The sequence below is a fragment of the Neoarius graeffei genome, chromosome 21, assembly GCF_027579695.1.
Source record: "Neoarius graeffei isolate fNeoGra1 chromosome 21, fNeoGra1.pri, whole genome shotgun sequence".
NCBI lineage: Eukaryota > Metazoa > Chordata > Actinopteri > Siluriformes > Ariidae > Neoarius > Neoarius graeffei.
The window spans coordinates 24,170,821-24,189,589 of NC_083589.1; the positions used below are offsets into that span (position 1 = coordinate 24,170,821).

General features: G+C 41.6%; 1 protein-coding gene across 1 annotated transcript in view; it reads left to right on the plus strand.

The window, feature by feature from the left end:
* Positions 1-18,769, plus strand: part of lrp6 (low density lipoprotein receptor-related protein 6) — a 179,625-nt gene that overhangs the window by 125,897 nt on the left and 34,959 nt on the right. Inside the window, exons 8-12 of the mRNA XM_060902857.1 lie at positions 6,210-6,426; positions 6,648-6,937; positions 10,162-10,388; positions 10,706-10,890; positions 12,673-12,999. Coding sequence (XP_060758840.1) covers positions 6,210-6,426; positions 6,648-6,937; positions 10,162-10,388; positions 10,706-10,890; positions 12,673-12,999 — 1,246 coding nt within the window. The remainder of the gene's footprint in view (positions 1-6,209; positions 6,427-6,647; positions 6,938-10,161; positions 10,389-10,705; positions 10,891-12,672; positions 13,000-18,769) is intronic.

Consider the following 18,769-nt stretch of genomic DNA (forward strand, 5'->3'; position numbering starts at 1 on the left):
AACCACAACAATGAACTAGATCCTGAGAAGGCCGAGTCAACCCATTTAAAAAAACAAATAAATTATAAAAAAAAAAACCCACCTCACTGCATGCTGTTTAAATTAGGGATGGCGAAAACCAAAAAAAAAAAAATCTTGACCGACCACCGAGCCTCATTAGCCGGTTAAAGTCAGTTAACCTATGAGTTTAAAATTCTAGAATTGGAATTATTAGAATCTATTCTAAATCTAACTGCGACCATCCACACATTCAGTCCCAGTCGCTGCCCTCCACTCACATTACCTTTTCTACAGCACGAAACATTTAGTCAAACGCGGCACTGATGTCGAGGGGTTTGTATGGAGCACTTGCATGTGACGTCACGGGGAAGGAAATGTTTCACATTTCTTTATTTCAAAAGAAAACTTCATTTTTTTATTTATTTTATTTCTTCAAACAATATTTATGGATAATCTGCTAAATATTTCTTTAAATCATGGAAATTAAAGATGAAATGATTATGTAAACCCGGACCAATGAAAAGTAACATCATTTCATGGACTGACCCTTATAATAATAATAATAATAATATAGGCTATTAGTAATAACGATAGTGATAGTATTAAAGATAGTAGTAGATATTTAAAATAATCAGACCAGGCTACTTACAGGCCAAAGGGCGCGTTATCACTGCTCAGCTGTTCGTTTATTAAATAAACAATGCAGTCGCGCAGTAACCACGCGCCGCTTATCAGATAGAATCACCCGTCAAAAAAGTGCGACTTGTAGTCCGGTGCGACGTGTTTTTTTTTCGTCTTCATAATGCATTTTTTTGGCTGATGCGACTTAAACTCCGGAGCGACGTATAGTCCGGAAAATACGGTACCTAAAAACTGTGTGTCGTTAGTGCGCTGTTTGTGTGATCAGGATCCTGCGTTCTCGCTTGTGAATGTCAGGCAGCGGTTTCACACTCCCACACGAGATGGTGAATTTGGCGCGTCACTTAAGCCACAAATGCCAATTCATTGCTTCACAAACCAATTTTACGTCTGAGAAGGTCTCATTGCAAAATAAAATCGAAGGAAAATGAACACCATGTGTTTACAAAACGCCTGTTTATATAAACAAGCAGCATTTCAAGAAAATATCTGTGAGTAATGCAGTGCATTTGACCGTTTGAGGCGCACGTTGGGCAGTAATGGTGAACCCCCTCCCCGGCATTGTCTGATCAGAGATCGTGGATTCGTGCGAGACGTTACTGATGATGCAGAGGAGGTGTTTGTGTTCTGCAGAGGGTTCTTTTGTGCTTTGCCACGATCTGGCAGCCTGCAGCAGTTCTACCCCTTGCTGTGAACTCTGCTGCTGGCTTTGTCACAACGCTAACGGCACACAGAGCCAGCACCAGGAGGCTGATGTGGTCACGTGCACGGCTCGGCATTCGCATTTCTATTGTGCATTAGCTCATTATAATTTGTGGGCTAGATTTAGCCTAGAAGCCAAAGCTTTGAGCTTGGATTGCAAGAAGAGTTTTTCTTCTTGATCTGAACTGCTCTCCCGCTATATAGAGGGCAATTTTAAGCCTGGCAAGGTTTTGCTTTAGCTTCCCTCTGCTTGCCCACATGAATTTCAGCAGAGTTATTTCACATGGTTAATGGGAAGCCTGTAAATGTACACCGACAGAAAAACAGCCCTGGCTTCTTGAATTACAAACCCGAGCCGTACGCCCGGAGCCTGTAATAATGAAATGCAGCTTGTAGTGCTGTAGGTTGCCACGGCCCAGCATGAAGCCAGTCCTGCTCCGTTTTGCTTGTGCCAATCCAAACTAATCTAAATGATTAGTTTCTGTTCACGTTCGTCGTTTTGGATGGCACCTTCCTCCTGCCCTCAAGTGACGAAGTCTGAATCTTCTAACCTTACACCTTCAAGCCCCAGATCACAGCCCTCGTGCTGCTTGGAAATCTGATAGTAAAAGTTTGGCGGTTTTGTGAGGTGTCAACAGGCTGGCAGCAGACAAACTGGAGATTTGCCAGACTGCTCAGGCTGTGCCCAGATGTGTAAGGTGCTGATTTATGTCTGCTCTTTTAAAAATTCACACAAGCTGGCATAGCACATGGAGATGCTCTTTCATGGAAAGTTTTTTGTTGTTGTTGTTTGTTTGTGTTTTTCTCCACTCAGCAGAAGTATTTGGATATTTAATCAACCAGTTCAGTGTTTTTAAGCTTGGTTTATACGATTAGTTACAGAATTAAGGTGTCCATTGCAAATTCATACCATAAACTGCAGTGAAATATGTTAACCGTACCGCTGATCAACTGACTCGTGTGAAGCTATTTTGAGATTCGTGCATCAGTAGAGTATAAATATTGGTCTTTATGCTTTTATTACTCACGCAAAAAGGAACTAATCAGACGTCTTGTCTGCCCAAAATAGAAACACGAAATTCACAAAATTATACGCACGCACTCCATCCACTTTATGAGGAACACTTGGACATTCATGCAGTTATCTAATCAGCAGCAGCACAGTGCAAAACCTCATGCAGATACAGATCAAGCACTTCAGTTAATGTTCACATCAAACATCAGAACGAAGAAAAAAATCTGATCTCTGGGACTTTGATCGTGGCATGGGTGTTGGTGCCAGATGGGCTGGTTTGAGTATTTCGGAAACTGCTGATCTCTTGGGGTTTTCACACACAACAGTCTCTAGTTTACACACAATGGTGCAAAAAAACCCAGTGTGAGCAACAGTTCTGTGGGTGGAAACGCCTTATTGATAAGAGAGGTCAGAAGAAAATGACTAGATTGGTTCAAGCTGCCAGGAAGGCTATAGTAACCCATATAATCACTCTTTACAACCGTGCTGAGCAGAAACGCATCTCAGCATGCACAAAACATCAAACTTTGATGTGGGTGGGTTACAACAGCTGAAGACCAGATCAGGTTCCACTCGTATGAGCTAAGAACAGGAATCCGAGACGGTCCTGGGCACAGACTCACTCAAACTGGGATGTTGGGGGGAGGGGGGAATCGCCTGGTCTTTTTCCAGTCTTCAATGATGTATCCTTTCCCCTTCAGTGAAACTGCCAGGTGCATTTTAGGCCTAGGCTATACCCACTAAGAAGAAACCTTTATTTGTCACATGCACACTTGAAGCACAGTGAAATTCATCCTCTGCATTTAACCCATCTGAAGCAGTGAACACACGCGCACACCCAGAGCAGTGGGCAGCCACACTAGAGCGCCCGGGGAGCAGACAGGGGTTCGGTACCTTGCTCAAGGGCACATCAACCTAACCTGCATGTCTTTGGACTGTGGGGGAAACCGGAGCACCCGGAGGAAACCCACGCAGACACGGGGAGAACATGCAAACTCCACACAGAAAGGCCCTCGCCGGCCACTGGGTTCGAACCCGGAACCTTCTTGCTGTGAGGCGACAGCGCTAACCACTACACCACTGTGCCGCCCTCACACCTAGCATGTCCCATTAAAGTTTCCTGTACATAATGAAATTAGAAGGGGGGGGTAGAAAATGGCATGCATGCTGGCTGTCTGAACTGTGAGCGTTGCGTAATTTTCATTTGTTTCGTTTGCATGAACATATAGATTTTTTTTTTGATGGTTTACTTGATTAGGAGCATTAAAAAAAGAAGCTGTTGACCTTCGGCCTGAGTATGAATTGCACGCGTTTTGAATTCCATACCTTCACTGCCAGAGTAAACAAACCCGACCTGACGTAATGCTGAATCCGAGTTTTCTGCAGCCGTTGAATTTAATTGATTAGGGTCTTGGAGCGAAGGGCGTAACGTGTCACTGGCACTATTTGCACAGCTAACCATGGCTTTTGTACCTGCTTTGAGGTTTGAAAGGGCGAGTGTGTTGGGGGTGTGAGAAGGGGAGAGGAGCCCAGGCTAGCATGTCTCTGCTCGGAAAGGCGGCGTTTTGCGGCTGCAGCCCACATCTGGTTCCGATTGCGGCCTCTACTCCATCTGCGGTCTGCACTATTTAGAATAGCCCCAGAATCTGAAACCAACACCACACTGTGGTCACAACTCCCAAACCACTGGAGACCTTTTGGCTGATGCCATCAAACTAAGGATGGAAACTCCATTTTATATGCACATTAGTAGAGGGAGAAAGCAGAAAATGTAAAACGCAGAAAGCCAGCTGGCTTATACGCTTTCTGGATTTTGCTTTTGCATCTCCTTCAGTACATCTGAATTTTTAGGATTGTTTGAACCAATTTGAACATATTAGCCACATATGAACTGAAGAGAGAAACAAAAATGCAGTTAGTTTTGGTGGGCCAGGATGTCTGAGTCTAGTATTTCTGAGGCCTGAGATTCTGACGTGTGGTGAGAAGGACTGTTCTTCCCACAAAAGCCGCAGAGATGATTTCTGTCCTATAGGCCAACATTTTTGTTAAAATTAAAACATCTGAGAGGACAAGCCCATATTGTACTGGATTTGTGGAAGGAAGTAGAAAGCTGTTGAGTCAGTTTCTTAAGTCAGCTCTGGAGCGTGTAGTCCCGTCCCCTTTGTTTTCTTTTGCCTTAAAGAAAAAAAGAAAAATGTCTTTTGTGGATGTGTGTTTGGATTAGAGGAGAAAAGGTAAATACAGGCCGTGGAATTCAAAGGAAGTAAAAACACTGCCCCTTTTACAGGCAGTGCTCCCTGACACGCATTCTCTCTCTCTCTCTCTCTCTCTCTCTCTCTCTCTCTCTCTCTCACTCACTCTCACGCTCATATATACTACATATGTGCGCACACTTTTTTTTTTTTGTTATTCAGAACAGAGGGAATGTTGTGGCCATGTGCACAGCTGGTTGTTTGTCCGGCTGCTGCTGATTAATTCAGGGCATTTGGCTTGCTGGATTTCCAAAGAGCCATCGTTTGTACTCCACAAACGCATGCAGCTCAACGTCCGATTGAACGCACCTGCACGTTCGCAATGATGTATTAATTTGCACATAACTTTCTGTTAATGTGCCATTCCACCATTGGATGTATTCTTTGGCATAAAATACAATACGTTTTGACAACATATATAAACGGTATCACTAGATAGAGAAATCTTTTAGCTTCAAAATGATAGATCAAACACAGTTTTTTGACAACAAGTATATTACCGTATTTTCTGGACTATAAGCCGCTACTTTTTTCCTAGGTTTTGAACCATGCGGCTTATACAAAGGTGCGGCTATTCTGTGGATTTTTCTTCCACCCCTAGGGGCGCTCTAACCGGAAGTAGAATCAAAAATAAGATCGACGAAAAATCAGTGCAAAGAAGAATTAGCAGATCTTTAGCAGATAGAACACGCACGACAAATTACTAACTGGTAATTATTTTCAAATCCAGCGAAGATGATTAAAGTGACTTGTGGTTTCAAACACAGGAGAAATGAAGGTAAATAAATACCGGTTATTTTCTCTTGGTTCTGTTCCGTTTTAATCAGCAAAGTTGCTGCCGTGTTAAAAGGTACTGTTCGGAAAGAATCTGTTCAGGTACATACATGTACATTTACAGTACAAAATCGTTCTGTACATGCAGTAAATATCTAATTTTTTCAACATGGATATCTGCGGCTTATAGCCCGGTGCGGCTTGTATATCTTTTTTTAAATTTTTTTTTTAAAATAGAGCGGATGCGGCTTATATACAGGTGCGCTCTCTAGTCCAGAAAATACGGTAATTTTGCGACCAAAGTCACCTACCCTTTTAATTTTCGCGCGTGATGTCATCGGCAGGTTCCCCTTCTTGTGTACCGTGTGACGTGGCACATATTATTAGCAATGGCGGATAGAACGCGATAAAAATAATACCAATAAATCTAGCTAATACCAATAAATCTAGCTAACTGAAAGATTAACTCAAAATTTTTCGCAATTTTTTGGCCCCCATATACGAGGAGAAATGACTCTCTCACTTTGGGGGTTTCCTGGTCTAAAAATAGACCGACACGTGGTACACAAGAAGGGGAACCTGCCGATGACATCACGCGTGGAAATTAAAAGGGTAGGTGACTTTGGTCGCAAAATTAATATACTTGTCGTTGTCAAAAAATTATGTTTGATATATCATTTTGAAGCTAAAAGATTTCTCTGTCTAGTCATGTCATAAAATATATTGTATTTTATGCCAAAGAATACATCCAATGGTGGAATGGCACTTTAAGAGTCATGCAGGTCTTTAAATAAATACCCTTCCCTTTTTCACCGTGTCCGTTTCAGATGATGAACATGGATGGAACTGGTCGCAGGATCTTAGTCGAGGACAAACTTCCACACATATTTGGTTTCACCCTCTTGGGCAACTACATTTACTGGACAGACTGGCAGCGGCGGAGCATCGAGCGTGTGCACAAATACACCGCTGAACGGGAAGTGATCATCGACCAACTGCCTGACCTCATGGGGCTGAAGGCCACCTACGTCAACCAGACTTTCGGTGAGTGGGACGTCTCGTCGTTCTGCTTGTCCAGTGAGAAGACCAACAGGTTTACGAAATGATAATCCACGTCGAAGTGCTCACATGAGACAGCATGACGTATGCGAAATGGCTGTTAGCGAGTACGATTCAAAAACCAGCAATTAGCATATTTACTCGCCTTCATTATTAGCCTCGTTGTTTGAGCTTTACCTGTAATTCTTGTTCTCTGTCTTTTTCAGGGACGAATGCGTGCGCCGAGAACAATGGTGGCTGTAGTCATCTGTGCCTGTATAGGCCACAGGGTGTTTCATGCGCTTGTCCCATCGGCCTTGAGCTCATGGGTGACATGAGCACGTGCATCGTCCCGGAAGCCTTCCTGCTCTTCTCGCGTCACACTGATATCCGGCGCATCTCCCTCGAAACCAACAACAACAACGTCGCCATCCCGCTCACTGGTGTCAAGGAGGCATCGGCGCTCGACTTCGACGTTACCGACAACCGCATCTACTGGACCGACATCACGCTGAAGGTGAGCAGAAGGAAGGAAATGGAGTGTACACACACACACACACACACACGCACGCACGCACCTTTCCATTCTTCATGGCTGGCTGCCTAAAGCGTGGCTCAGTAATGGGCTCCCCAGAGATGCCTGTTTGGAAATAATTGATAGCTTGGTGTTTTTCCTTCCTCCCTCTCTCCCTCTCTCTCTCTCTCGTGCATTGTGTTCTCTCTGCTCTATCCGTCTCTTGCTCATTCTTAGTCTCTCTCACTCTCATACTTGTATGTCTCCTTATTGCCGGTTTCATTCCATCAGTTGCCTCATTACTGATTTGGGATATTCTTATTTTGGGATTGGAATGAAAAACGGTAGAACCGTGTGATTATGCACAGTTGTATTCGTTTCTGAATACTTCAGGTGCTGGGGTAAGAGCACAGACTTTTCCAGATAAGAGTGACAGTAGTACATCATTTTAACACGGATATTGTTTATTTGCAAAAATTTTGTGGCATTCTATAACCATTTCTATGTCTGGTAGTCGTGCCCCACCCTCCAGGCTTTCATTGCTGCTGTTGTTCTCCTATGAGCGAGAATTCAGTGTAGGTGGAATGGACACAACCAGAAGGTTGTGCTAAAGAATATGTCGTAGCTATAAAACACAACTGCACTTGAGTTAAGGGCTCGAGTGTACACATGAGAACGTGGGAGTACTGTATAAACCGAATGATTTAAAGCACCGCTACACCGGATCTTTTGGATAGAGATGATGTGCAGTGGTGCTTGAAAGTTTGTAAACCCTTTTAGAATTTTCTACGATCCAATATTGCATATCTGTGAGTGGCAAAAGTATGTGAACCTTTGCTTTCAGTATCTGGTGTGACCCCCTTGTGCAGCAATAACTGCAACTAGACGTTTCCGGTAACTGTTGATCAGTCCTGCACACCGGCTTGGAGGAATTTTAGCCCGTTCCTCCGTACAGAACAGCTTCAACTCTGGGATGTTGGTGGGTTTCCTCACATGAACTGCTCGCTTCAGGTCCTTCCACAACATTTCCATTGGATTAAGGTCAGGACTTTGACTTGGCCATTCCAAAACATTAACTTTATTCTTCTTTAACCATTCTTTGGTAGAACGACTTGTGTGCTTAGGGTTGTTGTCTTGCTGCATGACCCACCTTCTCTTGAGATTCAGTTCATGGACAGATGTCCTGACATTTTCGGTTAGAATTCTCTGGTATAATTCAGAATTCATTGTTCCATCAATGACGGCAAGCCGTCCTGGCCCAGATGCAGCAAAACAGGCCCAAACCATGATACTACCACCACCATGTTTCACAGATGGGATAAGGTTCTTATGCTGGAATGCAGCGTTTTCCTTTCTCCAAACATAACGCTTCTCATTTAAACCAAAAAGTTCTATTTTGGTCTCATCCGTCCACAAAACATTTTTCCAATAGCCTTCTGGCTTGTCCACGTGATCTTTAGCAAACTGCAGACGAGCAGCAATGTTCTTTTTGGAGAGCAGTGGCTTTCTCCTTGCAACCCTGCCATGCACACCATTGTTGTTCAGTGTTCTCCTGATGGTGGACTCATGAACATTAACATTAGCCAATGTGAGAGAGGCCTTCAGTTGCTTAGAAGCTACCCTGGGGTCCTTTGTGATCTCGCCGACTATTACACACCTTGCTCTTGGAGTGATCTTTGTTGGTTGACCACTCCTGGGGAGGGTAACAATGGTCTTGAATTTCTTCCATTTGTACCCAATCTGCCTGACTGTGGATTGGTGGAGTCCAAACTCTTTAGAGATGGTTCTGTAACCTTTTCCAGCCTGATGAGCATCAACAATGTTTTTTCTGAGGTCCTCAGAAATCTCCTTTGTTCTTACCATGATGCACTTCCACAAACATGTGTTGTGAAGATCAGACTTTGATAGATCCCTGTTCTTTAAATAAAACAGGGTGCCCACTCACACCTGATTGTCATCCCACTGATTGAAAACACCTGACTCTAATTTCACCTTCAAATTAACTGCTAATCCTAGAGGTTCACATACTTTTGCCACTCACAGATATGTAATATTGGATCATTTTCCTCAATAAATAAATGATCAAGTATAATATTTTTGTCTCATTTGTTTAACTGGGTTCTCTTTATCTACTTTTAGGACTTGTGTGGAAATCTGATGTTGTTTTAGGTCATATTTATGCAGAAATATAGAAAATTCTAAAGGGTTCACAAACTTTCAAGCACCACTGTAATGGTTGATTTCCTAACTGGAACCACTATCAGCAGGTGGTTGAATGGCATTGTGGGTAATGTAGGGAGCCTCTAACCAAAGTGAAAATGGACCAGCATGACAATGAAAAGAAGCTTAAACCCAATAATTCATTCTAATAAATTTTTGATGCCATTGAAGATCACATGATCATTATAAATATCGATGTACAAATCATTCGCTCGTCTGTCCATAAGGCCGACGAACTGTTGCCTTGGCGTCCGTCGTCCAATTTCAGTTAAATCATATCTCCTCGGTCATTTCTCCACAGATTTCCATTCTGATTGTTTGTTTTGTTTGAAAGAACTCATCACTGTGCACAAAACTTGCTCATTGTTTTGTCAAAGTATTTGCTAACGAGTTACTGATTAGGCCAAGTTAACGAAGTTCCCAGACCTCTCACTAGAATTTTCTCCTCTCTTTTTTTCTCATCTGATTTCAGTTCTGATCGATGTTTTGCATCGATCTTCCCTTGAGGAAAAAAACTTGGTTGTTTATTTGTTTTTCATATTGTAAACAATTTGTTTACAGCTTTTGTTTATTTTCAGTTAAATCGTATCTCCTCCGTCATTTCTCAATGGATTTCAGTTCTGATTGTTTCGTTTGAAAGAACTAGACCTTCTGCACGAAACTTGGCCATTGGATTGTCATTTTTGCTAACGGACTGCTCATTAGGTCAACTTAACAAATTTTCTTCTGACTAGAATTGTATCTCCTCTCTTATCATGCGAATTCAGTTCTGATCGATGTTTTGGGTCGATCTTCCCTTGGTGAACAAAATTTAGTCCTTTGTTGATTTTCCTTTTGTAAAGAATTTGTCATGGAGGTTGGTCCTCTCTCACATTATCACATTTCAGTTGTGTTTGATGTTTGGTTGTTTTGATGGCAGGCCAGGTGAGCTACTATGTCCTTGACGTTCTGGTTTTATTTTCCGTCATGGTCTTTAATGCGGCTCCCCCCCTTCTTGCACTAAATAGACCATCAGCCGAGCATTCATGAACGGCAGTGCCCTGGAGCATGTGGTCCAGTTTGGTCTGGACTACCCAGAAGGCATGGCGGTGGACTGGCTGGGCAAGAACCTGTACTGGGCTGACACTGGCACCAACCGCATTGAGGTGGCAAAGCTGGATGGCCAGCACAGACAGGTTCTGGTGTGGAAAGATCTGGACAGTCCACGAGCTCTAGCACTGGATCCTGCTGAAGGGTAAGGCAGACACTTTCTCAGTTAGAGGTTTATGTATTTTACTTAACATTTCACAAGCTAGAAATGAAAAATTGACAGTAGGCTTCAGAAGTGTGTTGGGTCAATACTGTTCAATATCAGAACAGTTTTAACGTACTATGGTATTGGTTCTGTAAGTCTCTGGAACTGTACTAGATGAATAAAACACCATTCTTCCAAAAGACATTCTCTCAGTTGTGTTTTAATGATGGTGGTAGAGAACACGGTGTAAGACATGTTCAATGTGAACATGACCAAGCATCCTGCACTGACTCTCAATTTTGTGTTCTCTTTTCTAGTTTCATGTACTGGACCGAGTGGGGTGGGAGACCCAAGATTGACCGCGCAGCCATGGATGGAACTGGACGCATCACACTGGTGCCCAGTGTGGGTCGTGCCAACGGGCTCACTATCGACTACGCTGAGAGGCGGCTCTACTGGACTGACCTGGATACCACGCTTATTGAATCTTCCAACATGCTTGGTGAGACCCAGCTTCTGTTCAGCTTAAACCTTTTGTTTGGTTTGGATTCGTGAACTGTAGCTCAAATGTCCAGTTTCCAGTCACATTTCCGATGAGTTAGGCCATTATTAAAAAATGTTCTGTTTCCGGTCCACCGGCCGGGTGAGTGCCGTTTGTGCAGTTGAAGTTTTTTTTTTTTAACGCCGGTTTTTCAGCATTTTTTTCGGGTTCGTAAATCTAAAATCGAACTTGACATTTACGCATTCCGCGCAGAATATAGAATCGAATCAGCTCTGTGCACGCGCCATGCGGCACAAAAAACGGCAGCCACCATGAAGGAAGGAGATCCGGAGTTTTCAAACATTTGCTTAAGTGTGAAATCGCAAAATGGTATTCTAGCGAACAACAAAATAGTAAAGATTCAGAAAAACAAATGATTCAGTGATCATTTTAATAGTGTAATTTCATCCGAACTAGGCCTAACGGCCGATTTAGAACTACAAAAAGTCCGTGTGTCGGACCATCACAAACCGTTACTGGAAAATTCGTTTGATCTTGATCCATCCGAGACGTTACAAACAGCTTTTGAGTTTTGTTATGCGAAATTCATTACCTACTTTGTTAATGACTTCTTTGGTAAATGCAGTCAGCATTTAAAATGCTAACTTAAAGTTTTTGTACAAGTTTCAGTTGATTAAACTGTCATATTTTATTAAATGTGTCTGCTTTTGTAATAAAGTACTGAAAGAAAAAGCAAACACAGCATTGCGATTTCTTATCCATATATATATATATGAGTGATTCCACGCTTATGGGTACTGAAATGGGGACATGAACTTATTCACCTAAAACCATTTCTTTTTTTTTACCATCAGGTCACAAAACATGTAATCTTTAATGAATGATATGTTAAAAGATAACTTTAATTTTCTGAGATGTAATAAAAACATATTTATATGCCAAAGTCAAGCCTATGAGTTCCGAAATGATGTCTGTTACATTACATCTGTTACGATTGTCCATCTCGCGTCTGTTACAAATTAATTACAATCTAGCTCTATACCATGTTAATCTTATTGAAAGAATGTGTATGTTTATTCTACTACACATGTTTATTAATTATATTTGCTAAAACATCACCTTCCTATGTTTCAAAAAGTAATTCTACATTGTTAAAATTGAGAATATATATGTCCACAACACTTCTGTTACGTTCTGACTTTGGCATATAAATGTTTTTATTACATCTCAGAAAATTAAAGTTATCTTTTAACATATCATTCATTAAAGATTACATGTTTTGTGACCTGATGGTAAAAAAAGAAATGGTTTTAGGTGAATTTTTAAAAATAAGTTCATGTCCCCATTTCAGTACCCATAAGCGTGGAATCACTCATATATATATATATATATCCCTCCCTCCCTACTGAAAATTTTTTTGCTCACCTGGTGGACAGGAAACGGATTTTTTTTAAGGATGGCCTTATGATTCTAGTGCAAATCAGTGCATTAATAGGGTTTAGAGATGAAGTACATGAATTTACTGAGTTAAAAAGGATCAGAGGTGCAGGCACTGACATGTTGAAGTGTGGAATTCTTTGTCTGTAAACTTAAATCAAACCCACGATATGAGAGAACTTCTTTATCACATTTCCTCCATCTCAGGTAAGATGTGTTTTGTTTAGTGTTTGCCAGAGATTTTAATCCATTGTCTTCCTTTTCTGTTTTGAACGGTTTTGTTGAGCATGCTCTGTTTTGTTTGTTTGTTTGTTTGTTTTTTTAACTACACCGCTCTTGCTTAAGGTCTCGAGCGTGAAGTGATCGCAGATGACTTGCCCCACCCTTTTGGTCTCACGCAATACCAAGATTACATTTACTGGACGGACTGGAGCCAGCGCAGCATCGAGCGTGCTAACAAAACCAGCGGGCAGAACCGCACACTCATCCAGGGCCATCTGGATTACGTCATGGACATCCTGGTGTTCCATTCATCACGTCAGGGAGGCTGGAATGCCTGCGCCTCTACCAACGGCCACTGCTCGCACCTGTGCCTGGCCGTGCCCATCAGCAGTTACGTGTGTGGCTGCCCAGCGCATTACTCACTCAACGACGACAATAAGACCTGCAGCGGTGAGCTATACACACACACACACACACACACACACACTTTATATAAAGGTTTCAACCAACTTAGAGAGGACAGATGTTGAAATCTGTGTCTAACAGTGCCAAAGTATTCAAGAAAGAATTATTTTAAGCATGGTCAGAAGAATGGCTTGAAGGCTTGGTTTAGGTCTGTTGTCAAAAAAACATTCTCAAGCAATTTTAGTCCTGATTAACTCGTATATGACTAAACCAAAAGTGCAGTTATGGTTAGCCATGCTTGCATTGTACAAGTTTCATATTTATAGAAACATCCATTTTCTGTGTTCTACACACAATCCTCTTTCTAAACCCAAGCCAGAGTAAAATCATGCACAAGCTTCCACAGTGTGGCTTCGGGATGGCTGTCGGAGCTTCTCGAACTTCATCGTAGCCGAGAACCCCTTTAAAGGAAAAGGCAACTTTTGTACAAAACCAGGTGTGTAATAGGAGAAAAACATGTACGTAATCAATTCCGTTCATTATTTCCATTATATATGGAACATGAAAAAATATTTTTATCTTTGAAATCATGAATTGACACAGAGGAGTCGAAGTTGGAGGAGTCGGCCATTTTGAGATTGTGGGCAACTATAAACCAATCAGAATCTTTCGTTAATGCGCCTCCGTCTGATCTGTGACGTCACTGGGCCCATGAAAACAGTGTTTACAGACAGATCACTGTGATTAGGAGTCCCGGCGGGTGGCTTGTATTCGATTCGTTTATATCCCGACCTTGTCAGCGGTCAGATTTATGTTCATGGACCCGGTAAGCTGGTAAATAATATATTTTTTTTTCTTTACCAAATTCTAACAGAAAACGAGAGCGCCCGAAAGGGAAAACCGAGCCGAGCCGCTTCGCGCATGCGCAGTAGGCTTGGTAGGACAAATCCAAATAGGAGTCATTCAGGATTCAGCCATGTTTTTGCTCCGTGTTTTTACTCGACCAAAGTTATACAGTATTATGAGCTTTAAGTTGCATAAATAAAACCATTTGGTGAAACTTTGAAGAAGCGATTGTACTGGTTTTTTACCTTATTACCATGAAGCACTGAAGAGTTCTTTTCAGTGGTGGGCCGCATGACGTCACGCAGTAGATCGATATGGTGGAACGCATCTTCGCTGAGCTCAGCGCAAGCCCATATTATTAAAAGTTAAAAGATACTGTTATGTGGTCTGTTCTTTCTCTATAAATTCCATGATCGATTACTTTATATATTTATCTATCTATTTGTGGCGATTTTGTACAAAAGTTGCCTTTTCCTTTAACAGTAAAATAAATTCCACAGACCCCCTCAGTATGAGTTTAGTATTACTGTATGAGCATTTATTTGCATTTTTTATTTACGTGATGTTTTCTGGAGCTGTACAACTTCCCCTTCCTGAACTTTTTCTACTAAGAGAGAACACATTCGGACTGAGTTGACTTGGTGCTTGGACCCCTAAATATAATAACTGTGATAAGGGCCAGTCCATGAAATGGGGTTACCAAAATGTGACGTAGAGGGAGTCACTTAAAACAATTTACAACTGAAAACAACTTTTATTTCCATGAAGCATTGACCATATAAGAAAATATAACATAGTTGTTAAGATAACTCCTGCTCTACAATGTATGATAAAATCCATAAATATTTACCCGGTTGCTAATGTAACAAGGACACGAACAAGCTTTTAAAAATAAAGGAAAAATATTGATAAAATCAATTTTTTGCTTTTATTTGCTTCCTTTAAACATTAACACTGAATAAGAATTCATTAGAAATATTAGTTCAACATCATAAACACTGAAAATATGAAATACCAGTATTTCACAAACTTCATAAAATCTCTAAGATTTGAACAATAACACCAGTCATTAACAGGAAACAGTTTCATCCTATATGGGGTAAATGAGATTATTGAATTCATTACTTTACTTAGTCACACTTGTATCTGCACTTCTCTCGAGCACGTGTTGTGGTGTGTGAGATCCCGCGAGAAGTTCTCTCGCGTCAGTTCAGCTGACCTAGACTGAGTAAATAGGTCTCGCAGGTTGTGAACGAACCAGGAAGTGAGTGGACGCTAAGTTAGGATGTGAGAAAAAACATCGATAATTTCTTTTATTGCCGTTTGTTTAAATTTCTTTCTACCTACATCGTTTTATAGTATATTCTTCTTTATATTAAAAACATCAATCATGATTTCAACTCGTTTTATCATTTTTTATAAGCCTGGTTTCTAACGTAACACGGTAGGGCGTCACAATGTTACGTTCACAACCTATTTTTAGTGGATGAATTCGAAGCTAAATAGTTTATAGAACCTTCTTAACTTTATTATGTGAGTGTAAAACTAAATTGCAAGTACCATGAAACAAATTTTACTGAAATTCTCAGAAAGTAATGAAGGTTTATTTAAGCTCAGTCAGCAAATATTCCATGTCACAAAAACCGTGCCATCCGTGTCCAGTCACAGGGGAAGAAAATGTTTCACATTTCTTTATTTCAAAAGAAAACTTCATTTTTTTAATTTATTTTATTTCTTCAAACAATATTTATGGATAATCTGCTAAATATTTCTTTAAATCATGGAAATTAAAGATGAAATGATTATGGCTACGTTCACACTGCAGGCTGAAGTGACTCAAATCCGATCTTTTCGCCCATATGTGACCTGTATCCGATCTTTTATTGACAATATGAACGACACAGATCCAATTTTTTTCAAATCCGACCCAGGCCGTTTGGATATGTGGTCCTAATTCCGATCCCTATCCGCTCTTTCCATATGCGACTTCAGTCTGAACCGCCAGGTCACATTCATCCGACTTACACGTCATCAACAAGCCACAAACGTCACTATTCTGCGCTGAAGTAGGCGGCGGGTCTCTCAAAAAAAGTTACAACAACATGGCACATAATCACGGGCGCAGATAGAGGGTGGGACTCGTCCCACCCAGATTTAAATTCACCTCGTTCGGTCCCCCCCCCACTTATAGGGAGGAAAAAACGTCTATGCTGTCTTTCTTTGCATAAGGCAAACCTCACGGAAAAATCAAAAGACTAATTACCATTCGGTTTATTGAGGTGCACAGCAGTGTATACATAGTTGCAACAACTCACATAAAACAAAGACTGATATTCGGTTGGTTGAGCTGCGCAGACTGCACAGGTTGCGAGCTCGAGCTTGGTTGCTATAGTAACCCACAACAAGTTTGACAGGCATATTGGGGTTGGTTTGCTGGCAGCTTTGTCCCCCTCCATTTTTTTGTCCCTCACAGTTCAAAAAACGTATCTGCGCCCCTGCGCATGACATCAATGCGAGGGACGCTTCGGGCTGTGAAGGTTCTGAATCTTCTCAATGGAAGGACGCAGAGGTTAGGGAGCTGATTTCCATTTGGGGGGATGCAGCTATTCAAGCTAGATTGGATGGGTCATACCGCAACCGGGCGGTTTTACTTCCGTAAACACTGGCCATGCTCACTGCGTGTGACGTCGTCGTATCCTGCAATGCGCATGCGGAACACTTTTAGGTCGCTTTTCGTTCATACTGAGGAACACATACAAGTCGCATATATTTGTTAATGTGAACGACCTCACAAAAAAATCGGATTTCACAAAAAAATCGGAATTGAGCATTAAGCCTTGCAGTGTGAACGTAGCGAAAGTAAACCCGGACCAATGAAAAGTAACATCATTTCATGGACTGACCCATAAATTAAATTGTGATTTCCACCACTGTAACAAAATCTAGTCACAGACCCCTGAGCTATGCTTCATGGATCCCTGTGGCCCCCAGATCTCACACACAGACAGTTCCTGCTGGAAAATACTGGTTGCCAAAGTACTCCAGATTGTCTATACCTGTAAAGATCGAATCAGAGCTCGTGTGATTTCTCCCTGATGATCTCTCTAATGCTGGTCCTAAATCAGAATTATATCTACAACAGGATGCTGCTTCGGAATCAAAACCTAAGCCAAAGAAAATGTTCTGGCCATAAAAACCACCCCACACTCCCTCTTTAGCATGATGTTGGCAACGTCGTCTGAAAACATCAACATTTCCATTGTGTGTGTGTGTGTGTGTGTGTGTATACACGAGAGAGTATGCAATGCGAGTGTTTCCATGTTAAGTCTGCTATTTATAAATCCAGATGTGTGCGCACGTTTCACAACTCACTTTGTGCATACTCAACACTTAGTGCTCAGGCCCCGGTCACTCTCACGCCTTCCTGCTGATCTTGATGGCTGTCTAAGTGTGAGGCTGCATGCGGTTCGAAGTAGTTCTGTACAGATTAGGTTAAGGGAGCTATGGGGAGCGTGCAGCCCTGGAGCTGAGCGAGGCCTTCGGAGAGGGAGGACTTTCAGCTGCAGGTTTGCGCTGAGCTTTATAAAGCATTCTCGGTCACCTCGGCCACTGCCAAGTTGGCAGGCGGTGAGAAACCAAAGCCTGGTTTAAGCCGTCCTCAGCTCGCTTGCCATGTCTGACATAGTAAAAACACTCCAGACTCTTGCTGAGGCTCACTCAGGGGAGGCTCAGGAGGCACGGCGTGCACGCTTGTCTGCGCCTAGGAGGCGTGTGTTGTAAAAAGTACCATTGTGACCCAATAATACAATCACTTGGGTGAACACGGCCACAGATGGATCTCTTCTCTACATTTCATAATTCTTAAATGAGCTTAACTGGCATTATTATCTAATGCACTACAGATCTAAAGGATTGGAGAGCCTGCACTAATTCACCTGCATGTGTAGTTGATGATGATGTAATTCTATTTCAGTTGTACATCAACTGTAGTTACAGCTATTATTCTATGGCACGAGCTACTTCTGGTAAAATTGTGCGCTCTGATTGGTTCCTTGGCAGGCAGAATTTTTCCGTAATGCCTGTGGATGATTATGGACTTTCTTTCCAAGGTGCCAGCTTTCAATGTTGCAAAAAAAAAAAAGATTAATTGAATATCAAAACGGAATCAAAAATGGCCGAAAGACAAACGAGTCACCGAGTTATTCAAGAAATTAGCAACAAAGAGCATTCAGAAACCGCAAACAGAAATGCAGTTTTGAAACTGCGAGCCGTTTATTCTGCATGCGGGATTCAACTTCGTTACAGATATGACATGACTGAAAGCAGCGTCACGCCTCGTCTGTTTTTTAATCTTAGAAATAAAATAAAAAAAGCCGTATAATAAATTCCTTATTAACCTCGCTTGCTCAGTCTTTACGGGAAAATATCAGACCGAGGTCTTTTTGTATGGACCTCACCTACGGTTCATCACTACAGTCCATGTTGTCAAGACCTCAGTCTGATATTCTCCCGTAAAGACCTTGCGCTCAGCTAATAATTTAGGTAATAATTCATGTATGTTTATAGTCTCAACTTCAATTTTGTAGCATTCATGTCCTTGCTGAGTGGTTATTATAGAAACGAGTTCCGTCCGTCCATCCGGTCGTGTTTTTGTTTCCGGGCCATATCTTTAAAACTACTGAAGATATTTTCATGAAACTTTGCATACATATCAAGCAACATGTGAACTGGTGCCTTTTGCTAGTTTGGATTTTTGGAAAAAAAAAAAAAAAGTATTTTTCAATTTTGACTTAGACTTTTTTGATAACTTGGACAATTTTTGATTTTGACTTAGTTTCTAAGAGCACTGTTCGTTTCCGGAGCATATATCCAAAACTATTCATGATACGGATTTGAAACTTGGTATACATGTTAACAAGGTGATGTAGATGTGCCTTTTCATACGAAGAAATCTGAGAAATTTTTAATT